Genomic DNA, 11874 nt, shown 5'->3' on the forward strand with positions numbered 1-11874 from the left:
AGTGCAGGATATTTTCTATAAGTCCGAACTGTTTTGTGAGAATAAGCTCTCCCAAATAGCACCTCACTATTTGTAGTGAGGTTGAGCTCAATAGCATTTTTGAGGAAAGACGTGCGCCCTTGTGTTACACGAGCTCGTGTATTTATTTTTGGCGTACGCAACATTACAAATGCATCATGTATGTTTATGTTGTTACAGTGCATTTGATGTTTTTCCCCTAAAAAGAAGCAATTCTCGTTTTTTAAGGAGCAAAAAATTTTAAGTTTAACCAAATCTATAAAAAATACTAACATATATGATTCAAAAAATATTCGAAGACATAAGTTCTGATATTTTTTTTATAAATTTGATTATTTTCTAAATGACCTATTCAATTTAGAGTTGCTTTTTTTTTCACGAGGGAGTAGTTAACCGCATATTCATATCCGCACGGTTAGAATTTTTCAAAAATCCATGGAAACGAACTAAATTCCGCCGTCCCCGCCCTTTTCCTTGGTTGGTTCTCTTCTCGCACTATCCCCATCACTCTCTCCTCGTGATCTTGCGGAGCGGAAACCCTAGTGAAACCCCCGCCGCGGGGGGGGGACCGAGCCGTCTCGATGCTGCACGAGCTCCTCCTCGCGCTGCTCGGCTTCACCGGCGACTTCGTCCTCGACGCCTCCCCGCCGCGCCGCCGCGCCGCGTCCCAGGAAGCCGGCGGGGATGGAGACGGCGAGGTGGGCCCCGCCTTCCGCCTCGCGCCGGACCTCACCTTCCTCCAGCCATCCGAGAGGTAACGGCAAACGCCTGCACTCGCCCGCGGACGCGAATCTGTGGCCGTGCTGTAGTGCTGTGTGGTGTCTGTGATCTGCGTGGGGATGGGAGATCTTTGTGCTGGTGTGGGTGGATGCGGAGTTAGGTGTGGTCGGGTGCCACCGAGTTCTGGAGAAATTTATGCAGAATTTTACCTTTTATTGGTTGTTCTTGTGCATGCCTAGGCACACTTTCGTCATTTGATGTTTAATTGCTCATGAAATTATGGCCATAGCCATCCTATTTAAATTTTAAACCATAGCATGCTTTGTGAAATTTGCAATGCAATCAATACACTGGTTGAGTCGATCAGTCTGGCGATACACAATCTGCATTTTGCCATTATCCCATTAGAAGGGCACACATTTCATGGTAAATTTTAAGATCAATACTTATATCCTGTCTTCTGCTCAGGAATAAGGTTTCCATTTTTTGTGCCTGACAAGTGTAAACCGCAACACTGGATACACTAACAAAATTGATACTTACATCCACTAGAATTCACTTTCACAGGCTCTGAAGTTCACTCTGCTCAGATGTCTTAGTGAACATGCTAGTGCCTCTAGCATTGTAACGAATATATAATATAACATGATTTACCTAATCGGAGGCTCTGAACTTCACTAGATTGCTATGCTAAATGGCTTTTATTCTGCAGGACTGCTATTGAGAGGCTCATATCTCTGGGATTTTACTACAGAGAACTGAACCGCTTTGCAACCGAGTCTCGTGACATGAGCTGGATTCAGTCTTCTGTAGCTGTTTCATCACCTCATTCTGATAAAACTCAGAAGGGAAAAGTGAGAAAAGGGAGTGTGTACAGGAGGGCAATTGCCAATGGTATTACAGAGATTCTGTCAGTGTACAGATCAGCTGTTCTACAGGTCGAGCAAAACGTGTTGTCAGATCCGTTGCCTATCCTTGCGACAGTAACTCACGGGTTAAACAAGGTATGTCCATAAACATCTCTGAATAGCGTTTTCTGTTTACAATTACCATCTTCTAATTGACAAATCTATGTTGTATTTCTGTAGTATATGTTATCTTATGATCTTTACTGTGCTTATGTGTTTGGTTATTACTTATTGGCATTTACCATGGTCGTTGCTGCACTAAATTGCAGTTTGAGGTCCTTCTGCCTCCACTGTATGAGCTTGTTATGGAAATCGAGCAGAAAGACATCAAGGGTGGACAACTTCTTAATCTTCTGCACAAACGGTGCCATTGTGGGGTTCCAGAACTGCAAAGCTGCATTCAGAGGTATAACTTTACCATTATTTATACATGTGACAATTAAAGATAATAGAACTGCCATTTTGATTTCTTTCATGCTTTGCATGGAAACTTCTGTGCTTCCATCTTCATTGCAGTTACTTTGCAGCGTGTTCTCAATTCTCTTGCATATGTCCTAACTGTTGAATTTTATTTGTTCATTTTCTTTTTATACTGTTTTAAAAAAGGATAGGTTACTTTGGCATGGACACCAGGTCATGTTCAACCAGCTGACATCTTGGATGGTTTATGGGATTATTCAAGATCAGTACAGTGAATTTTTCATTAGAAGGTACATTCAATTTTTTTTTTTATTAGAAGGTCAGCATGTCTACAGGGCTCCTATTCATGCTATTTCGTTCCTGCTTCTGATGTCTCATTTCCAGATTTCCACTTGTCAGTTGTAATCCGGTAGATATAATGCTAATGCTCCAAGTTGAGCTTCCCAAGTTCACATTGGTTGCAATATGATACATTCCCTTATAGATGACATAAATTTTCTTTTGTCCCACACATTGCAAATATTTTTTTCTGTAGTGTTTTTAATACAGATCATTTGCAGTCTAATGTTGTTGGTTTGAGGGATACGACAAATTGGGTGATGAATATAAAATTCACAATTGGAGTGGAATCCGTTACCTTTCAGATGACAAGTAGTCCTAAGTGTTGAATGTTAACTCATGGTTTGATCCTAATATATAAAACTTGAGCTTCTCATCTTAATTTTCAGGCAAGACGACAGGGATGGGGAGAATGAATCATCTCAGCGTGATGTTTCTGATAAGTTTAAGCAGAAATTAGCTAAAGACACATCCTTGGCTAGTTGGCATACAGGATTTCATGTATCATTGGTATGCTTATATTCTTAAAATGAAGTGCCTGTGTATTATGTAGTAACTTTTAGCAAGGATAGTCATATCCTTTGTTTTTGACCCCACACTTCACAGGACATGTTGCCTGAGTATATCCACATGCGAGTTGCAGAGTCCATTCTCTTTGCTGGCAAAGCAATAAGGGTGCTTCGAAATCCAAGTCCTGGTGCTACATTGCAGGAACCTGTTAACCAAAGCCAGAACTCTAAAGGATCTCATGGAATGCTAAGCTTTGTAGGAGGTTCTGGCGCTCCAAAAGAATTGCCAAGCTTCTCTAACATCAGCGCAGAAGAACTACTGCCACAAGCTGAAGCCGATAAAATTGATGTTATGCTCAAGGAGCTAAAGGTTAGTTGTCAACTAGGCAACTTCTGCTGGTACTGTACTGTTTATGTTACCACCATCTTTTGTTGCATGCGTGTTTCCCTGCTGTATTACAAATCCTTTTTATGCTATCTTCATAAAATGGATATACTGATTTGGGCATATGGTTGCTTGTGTTTCTGCAGCATTCTTCTGAATTTCACAAACGGCCTTTTGAGTCTGCTGTCGGCTCAATACGTACAATTGCAGCTAATCATCTCTGGCAGGTACTGATGTTTCAAAGCATTATATATTGTATCAATATTTGATTGCAAAGGAACATCACCCACTGTTAATTTTGGTAAAAGCTAGTGGTGGTACGTGCTGATCTCAACGGTCATTTGAAGGCATTGAAAGATTATTTTCTTTTAGCAAAAGGTGACTTTTTCCAGGTAAGCATGACATATGGCTTTTCCTTTCCTTTACATGCGCGTTTCTCAATTGTTGCATTAAGATCATTATATAGATTTTGTGCAAAATTGTTGTTTGGCTTGTTTTCTGACACGAGTGATCATGCTTCTCACCTAGTGTTTTCTTGAGGAAAGCCGCCAATTACTGCGTTTACCGCCTCGTCAATCTACAGCCGAAGCAGATCTCATGATCCCATTTCAGCTGGTGAGTAACATGTTCCCTACTTCCCTTTGTGTTCCAAAGTTTTTATGATACACAATCTTATGTTCTCTTGCTGTTGATGTTATTTTCATCCACTTACCTTGTAGCTGCTGTAGTTCTCTTATGTGTCGTGATGACTTATCTCAGCAAATAGATTTAATTGTAGCAGTGGTAATTTGCTGTTAATTCCTACAGGCTGCATTGAAGACTATCGGTGAGGAAGATAAGTACTTTACCAGAGTCTCATTAAGGTCGGCATTTCAAATAGGCTCACAGTAATTTATTTCAGGGCCTGCCTAGTGGATAGCTCTGCGGTTGTCAACTGATTTTATTTCTATTTTGTAGGATGCTATCATATGGTATGAAAAGTAGCACATCTCAGAAAGATCTCCAAAAACCCAATGCTTTAGAGCTTTCTTCACAAGGAAAAGCTACATCGGAATTAGCACTTGATGGGTGGGATAGTATTGCTCTGGAATATTCCGTCGACTGGCCTCTGCAGCTCTTCTTCACTCCTGATGTTCTGTCCAAGTAAGTACCGTAGGACATAAGCAATTCTCAATCTCAATAAAGCTACACTCCTTTTGGGTTACACGATTTTGTTCTGAATGTACACATATTTTAAAAACGTTACGAAACAGGCTCTGTTGGACTCAGAGTTCACAGTTCTTTTACTATTTGCTTTCCTTTTTTTTTTTTTGCTAAGATGTGTAAATGTTATCCAGGTATCGCAAGGTTTTCCAGTATCTCATCCGATTAAAGAGGACACAAATGGAACTTGAGAAATCCTGGGCAGCTGTAATGCATAAAGACCATGCTGATTTTTCTGATTACTGCAAGGATCGGAAAAATAACTCTGCAACACAACTGCGTCGACAACGCTCTAAGCCTTTGTGGCGAGTAAGGGAGCATATGGCATTCTTGATCAGAAACCTACAATTTTACATCCAGGTAAAAATAAGATATGCTACCGTGTATTTATCACATTTTTTTTCCTTTCCTTTTTCCATATGTTTTTGGTTCAGTGGTTGTAGCATGTGAATGGATCACACTGAAATTGGATTCTGCTCTTGATGACATCAATGCTGGACATTTCTTATGTTATCTGTTTCTTGTGCTTTGTCCACTCCAATGAAAATAACCTTGTCCTTCCAAATTGAGCTTACTTTTCAGGTTGATGTAATTGAGTCGCAGTGGAATGTTTTACAATCTCACGTGCAAGATTCACATGATTTTACAGAGCTAGTGAGCTTTCATCAAGAGTAAGCAACTAATTTTCACTTTATCCTGGACAATCATAAAACTTGTTTTTTGCTGACAGGAATAACCTTTTTCTTTTTTTAATTTATTTTCAAAATGCTTAGATAAATTATGAGTCAAATTTACATGAGTTTTCTTTTGGATGAATACTTGTGTTTACTGATCCATCCATCATGCATTCATCTAATATTTCAATAGGATCTTCCGTCTAGTTGCATTGTTTTGCTGTGCAGTCTTGTTTAATAAACCCTGGCATTTAATTTCTACTATTAGAGAATTCTTTTTAACCTGGTGTAAATGGATATATTCACGGTGTGTTACCTTGTTTTGCTTGATTATATTCACATCGCTAAATTAGTTTCTATTGATTACTAATAAGGCTCTTGCATTACAGATATTTGTCAGCACTGGTTTCACAATCCTTCCTGGATATTGGATCAGTCTCTAGGATACTGGAGAGCATAATGAAGCTTTGCTTGCAGTTCTGCTGGAGCATCGAACAATATGAAACTCGCCCAAATATTTCTGAGATTGATCACATAACTGAGGTATTTATGTTCCCTTTTACCCAAAAAACTTGAAGATACCAGTACATAGCATAGCATTAGCATGCTGAAAAGTCTCAGTCCTAGTAAACCATACTTCATTCTTGCCATGATTTGATGATAACCAGGAGTTCGACAAGAAGTCAAATTCGCTGTACACTATCTTGAGGAGTAGTCGCCTTGCCGGTAGTCAAAGAGCACCTTTCCTGAGGCAATTTCTGATGAGGCTAAACTTCAACTCTTTCTTTGAGGTAACCTCCACCCAACTAGGGCACGTTTACTTATTCCAGTAGACATGTTTCTTTCTCCTTAATTCGATGGATTTTGTTTTTGGTAACAGACCACCGCAAGGGGAGTGATGAATTCAGGAAGGCTGCGCCCGAGCACTGCAGGTGCTCAGCTATAACAGGGACTGTTGATGTGCGCCTTGGTCTCTCGAGTTTTACAAGGGAGTGATGGTATGATGGTGGTAGTGCCTGCAAGAGACAAGGGAGGAGTTTTTGTAGTTTATGTAAATTAATTATGATCGGGTGCTGGTTGTCTGTCATGGAAAAGTCGATTGCAGATGATTCATGCTTGTGCCGTTGTTGTGTTCTTCTGTGCTTCCGTTTGTTAATGCTATCCAGTTCGTGTGGCCTCAATTGCACGTCCGCAAACTGTACACTCATTCACCGAAGGAGATCTGGTCGACGATACAGTGAAATGTAAGTACATGTTCCTTGGAATGGGCTGCTGCCACTCCTGAGCTGCCATGTCTATCAATTACTACACAACAGTTAGGAATCTTCTAGAAGATTTTGATCCTTGCCGAGGTAGTGGCCAGCGATTGGAGGTGCTTTGTTAGCACCAAGCATGGTGCCGGTTACACTGCTGGTGTGCTCCGGAATCCGGTTCATTGGTCTGCGTGAGTGCTCGTGCTTGGACCTGATCCGTCTCCAGCTTGTTTGCTGATGCTTCACACGCCCAGATGCCCCTTTTCAAGTATATATATGTATGATATAGATAGCTCACATTCACAAATCGACTTGATCTCAAGTTTTGAACCTGAACGGGAGAGAAAAAATGTGTGTAGCATGACTCAGTTTTCATAAGAACCTGCAGCTTTTTCTTAGTTATAAACTACCTAGGGCAGGGAGAAGAGCAATGCGGTCTGTAACCTCATCTCGTCGCTCTTTTCCGATCACTTGAGCTACTAGATGTTCTTGTCAATCAGCCAGTTCGCTTATTGGTTTCAGGCAGGACTTATCAACCAGCCAACAGTGTTTTCCTGTCACAACAAACCAGCGCCAGCCGGGCTTATCAACCCAGAAATCAACCAGCGAACAGGCCGAATAGCTTGTTGTCCACACGGCATTTTATAGGCAGCCCAGAAAATCAATCTGCCTAGCTGTGGCTGTCCCACATTATATTTTTTTTAAAAAGAATTAAGGAGCACTGACAATTGTAACAAACTCAGGAGTTACTAGTTACTCTTTGTTTTTGCATACCACATGGTATAAAAGACAGAAGATATTGGAACGATAAATAATAGCACTGATAAATCAATGGTAAAATTAAATTTTGAGGGCTTTCACAATTCCTTCAAACCAATACAGGAAATCCAATTCCCCTAATTTGACGGTTTAGGTTTAACAACGGCACCCTTCTGACCGCTTGTATCACGAGTATCATTTAATAATATCACATAAATCATATGGATAGTATGGGAAAAAAAGGCCAAGATGGACTAGCAAAATACTTGCATTTAGTATTCTATGCTATAGGTCAAAATTTAATATTCAACCTTTCTCAACCATCTTTACTCGTGCGTCTAGTATTCTCCTAGGTCAAAATTTGATGTTCAATCTACCACAAGCTTCGTGGCCTGTCTCTTCGGATCGAGAAGTTTCTAGAACTACCCTACCATGCTCTGGACATGAAGAACATCACAAGGCGTAACCTCCTGTTTTGCTTCTTATCTTGTTTCCTGATTCTTCACATGCCTATATGGCCCTAGAAGGAGTGATTCCATCCAAATATAGGAGAAGGGTAATGCAAGTTACCTCGCCTCTTCGTTCTTTCTATGCTCATATAGCTACTTGTTTGCACCGGATTTTGAAAAGATCCGTTAAAATCCAAAGTTTGGGAGATATCGTGAAGACCGCGTCGCCTTTGGTATCGGCTCTTACAAGTCAGGATCGGAATCAGCTAGATGGATCCAGAAGACGGTGACGTCAGCACCATCAGCTCAGGCATGGAGGAGCCGGACTTTGTTAATACTATGAGCTCTTGCGTTTGTACCCTTATTTTGTATCGAAATTGTGATTTTGCCCCTATTTTTTTGACTTTGTGAATTTACCCCTACTGTGCCGTTCACGAAGCACCGGTTTGCCCCTGCTCCGTCATCCACCCCTAACGGTGTTAAACTTTGTACAAAAGGACATAAATGCCCATACGATTTTGCCCCTGTTTGTTATGCCTAATTGTGATTTTACCCTGATTTGGAATTAGACTTTTTTATTATATGCTAACAATTGATTAAATTTGGTCAAACATATTTGACACAACTTGCAATTATTTGAACTCAGATTTAATATTGATAAATATTCAAAATTTTGGGACCAAAACGTTCATAATGATGACAGATGTAACGAGCCGTGTGCACGAGCCGACAGGTCGGCCCCGTGGTGGCTCCTCGCCGTCAGTGCGGGCGCGGGAGGGCGACGGCTCCGGGTCGTAGGCAGCACCAGCACGAGGGAGGAGGAGCGGCGCCATCCGACAGAGATATATACCAAACTGGTAGAGTTATATACCAAGAATTCGATCTCTGCCCTTGAACCAAACTAGTAGAGTTATATACCAAGAACAAATTTGATTAGGGTCGACTAAAATTTTTACATGCAAAATTCAGAGAAATTTGGCAAAGAACAGAGCTACTCCAATCAAACACAAGGCTCTGCTGAACTCGTTAGCTGGCTGCTCTGCTGGCCTGAAGAAACAGCGGCGCCGGCGGGAACTGCACAGCGGGCGGGGACGAAGCTCCGTGGGTGGCCGGGGATCCAAGGGAAACTGTAAACCACCAACCTGAACAGCTCCTTCTTTCATGGACACGGTAAAGGTGTTGCCACTCCCTTTTTTGCTGCAACTGCAATTCAAAGCTGAGTCAGAACTGGAAACCAAAATGCACTTACGCACAATAATTTGTACAGCCTTGTACACCCTGTCTTATGTGAAACTATTGTAGCCTTAGCTAATTGCTTGTGAAGCATAATTATTTAAAGGTACTCCAAGCACATGACCACTTTGCACAGGCACATATAAGACCAAGTGTGGTGAATCAATACATGAAAACCTATGAATCATGTGCCTAGAATGGTTGTAAAACAAACCTGGTTGTCAAGCCGCACATTGAGAGCATCAATACTGGTTATGGTCCCATCATTTCCAGCTTCCTGAACAACTGCTTCTAACTGCCACAAGAACCATTAATGGTACAGTTTTACATGAACATATAAGAAAGTTGACACAGCGTACATAGCATCAGATTGAACTATACAAAGCAAGCTATCACATACCAGCCCCTTGTAGTATGCAACTTGTGGCACAGAATACTTTGTTCCGAGCTTCGATTCTTCATCGGCAATGTTATTCACTACTCCATAGTACACCATTCCATCATACTGGTTCATGCATGCTGGCAACTCAAACTGCAGGTATGCTAACTCCTTGTTGAGCTTGAGAAGTGTATCGTTGAACAGCTGATGATGAGTAGCTGCAAGCCATGGGACAGGCTTATTGTTTGACCATCCATGAAACAGTAAAGTCTGGAAGCCAAGAGCAGTGTCCACTTTTAATACTAGAGGCTACATGCATGGAAGTACTCAAATGGTGAGTTTTTACAGCAACTAGGAATAATAACAGCAGGATCAGACTTGTAAACACCACACAGCATCGCATAACGAAACTAGGATTCAACCAACCATGCTTTTATTTAGATTTCATCAGAACCCACCAATTAGACAGCTAAAGATGCATATACCACATTTTGGAGAAAAAGCACTAGCGACAGAGCAGGTTGGGTTGCTATAGGAGCATTTCTCCGAGTAATTTTTGTCGCAAGTAGATATAAGTTTGATCCCACTCGGCCAAATCCTCACTTAACCAGTCTTCCATAACTTGTCCTAGATACATACATGTACATGGTTTGGCCAATCAACCAGACCTCAGCCAAAATACAGATAACTGGAACTCTTCTTCTATCTAGGCCAAAATAAAGTTGGGTTCACAGTCGGGTAAGGTTATTGTTAAAGACAGCCAGACGATGCAAGTATGCAGTGATTATGAATTTATGATAGGCTTATTGTTTGATCATACAAGAAAGAGTAAAAACTGAAAGCAAATATCAGTATCCATTGTAATGCCAGATTCTAGAGTGCACATCAGTACTAAAAAAGCAGGAATCAAGGACAATAACAGTAGGATCGGAGTCGCAAACAACAGGCAGCATGGCATAACAAAACTAGGATACAGCATACAGCCAACCATGCTCGTATTCAAATTTCATCAAAACACCACCAGTTAGACAGATAAGATGCATACACAACATTCCAAAGGAAAAGCAGTAGCGGCACAGCAGCAGTCCGGTTGATCTGCTAGAGGAGCATTTCGTCGAGCAACTGGGCTGCCGCGAGCGGAGATAATAATAAGACATATGGATGGCCGTGGCCCGTGGGTGAGCAGGCAGATGGCGTACCGGGGTTCTTGCCGGAGATGGCGGCGAAGACGGCGCGGAAGTCGCGGTCGGAGAGCGGGCCCCGGGTGAACAGCGCCTGCAGCAGGGTGTGGTGCCGCCACGACAGCGGCGCCATGCCCTCTCGCTCGCTCAGCAACCGGCGTCGTCGGGGTCCGGCAACGGGAACGCAAATCGGGGACCTAACCTACTCCGCCGCGGGATGGGAGACGAGAGGTCGGAGTGAGGGAGGGATGAGGAGAGGGCGGCGGCGCCTGGGGTGGAGGGCGCGCCTGGAGGAGGGTGGCAGCGCCTGGGGTGTAGAGCGCCTCGCGCTCGCCGGAGGAAGCCGCCTGGATAGGAGCTCGCCGGAGGAAGCTCGCGCTCGCGTGGAGGGGAGCTCGCCGGAGGAAGCTCGCGCAACCCTAGCCGGCAACGCCGGGACGAGCGGGCACCGGAGTGTGGCGGAGGGAGGAAGAGACGCGCCGGGGGGAGCGGGAAGGAGGGAGGATGAGCCATGCCGGGGGAGGGGGAAGGAGGGAGGAGGAGCTGCGCCGCCGCCGGCAGCTGCGCCTCTGCCAGGCCGCGAAACCATGTGCGGGCCGCAACTTGTCGTCGGAACGGGTCGAGCGAACGTGTGAGAAAGGAGAAAGGGACGGAGGGTATCATTGTCTTTTCATACAGGTGTTTTTTCTTTTTTTCTTTTTTTTTACCATTTAATCGAAGCATTTTAGACGGTGTTACAAAACAGGGGTAGACGGAAGCTTCGTTTGAAAAAAGCGAGGGTAAAATCACAAAGTTAAAAAAAGAGGGACAAAATCACAATTAAAGTACTGGACAAGGGCAAGAACGTAATTCTCCCTTAATACTATGGTGACGACAACGACGACATCGGCTATGGGCATAAAGGAGTCAGACTCTACTAGAAAGAGAAGCATGGAGTCCAATTTACTGGATTTAGGTTGTTTTCTTTTCATTCAAGAATTGTTTGGTCTTGTTCGAATAGGACTCATTAAGCCCAGGGTATAAATATGGACTCCGACTATTGTAATCAGACATCCAATCAATCAATACAATTTTTGGCTTTCACGCCAAAACCCTAGGAGTCACTACGTCACATAGGATTTGTAGGGGCGGCTCAAGACTATTTGTAGGGACGGTTTGGCCAGCCGCCCCTACCAAACCGTCTCTATAAATCATGCATTTGTAGAAGCAGTTTCCAGACCGCTCCTACAAATCGATTTGTAGAGGCGGCTGGTGTTATCAACCACCCCTACAAATCGATTTGTAGGGGCGGCTATAGTACCAGCCGCCCCTATAATATCTGTTTGTAGGGGCGGTTCAGTCTTGAACCGCCCCTACAGTACATTTTTCCGCTAAAAAAATTCAAATTTACGATTCAAATTCGACCAGAACATACATGTCCCTGTTTGTTTCCGCATATTCCCGC

At 42.9% G+C, this 11874-nt stretch overlaps 2 protein-coding genes across 2 annotated transcripts; one reads left to right on the forward strand and one right to left on the reverse strand.

Moving 5' to 3' along the window:
- Window positions 1-516: 516 nt before the first annotated feature.
- Window positions 517-6303, forward strand: LOC136532597 (gamma-tubulin complex component 4-like). Its single transcript, XM_066525185.1, has 16 exons — window positions 517-772; window positions 1451-1742; window positions 1916-2052; window positions 2258-2356; window positions 2795-2915; window positions 3012-3284; window positions 3446-3526; window positions 3608-3691; window positions 3828-3914; window positions 4107-4162; window positions 4257-4442; window positions 4637-4862; window positions 5085-5173; window positions 5566-5719; window positions 5845-5967; window positions 6057-6303. Exons 1-16 carry the CDS (start codon window positions 600-602, stop codon window positions 6120-6122), a joined length of 2247 nt encoding a protein of 748 aa, XP_066381282.1. The 5' UTR covers window positions 517-599; the 3' UTR covers window positions 6123-6303.
- A 1966-nt stretch (window positions 6304-8269) lies between these two features.
- LOC136532599 (uncharacterized) lies at window positions 8270-11048 on the reverse strand. Its single transcript, XM_066525187.1, has 4 exons — window positions 10449-11048; window positions 9271-9467; window positions 9085-9165; window positions 8270-8834 (listed from the first exon to the last, which is right to left on the reverse strand). Exons 1-4 carry the CDS (start codon window positions 10561-10563, stop codon window positions 8664-8666), a joined length of 564 nt encoding a protein of 187 aa, XP_066381284.1. The 5' UTR covers window positions 10564-11048; the 3' UTR covers window positions 8270-8663.
- Window positions 11049-11874: the final 826 nt, after the last annotated feature.

This window comes from Miscanthus floridulus, unplaced genomic scaffold, assembly GCF_019320115.1.
Source record: "Miscanthus floridulus cultivar M001 unplaced genomic scaffold, ASM1932011v1 fs_664_1_2, whole genome shotgun sequence".
NCBI lineage: Eukaryota > Viridiplantae > Streptophyta > Magnoliopsida > Poales > Poaceae > Miscanthus > Miscanthus floridulus.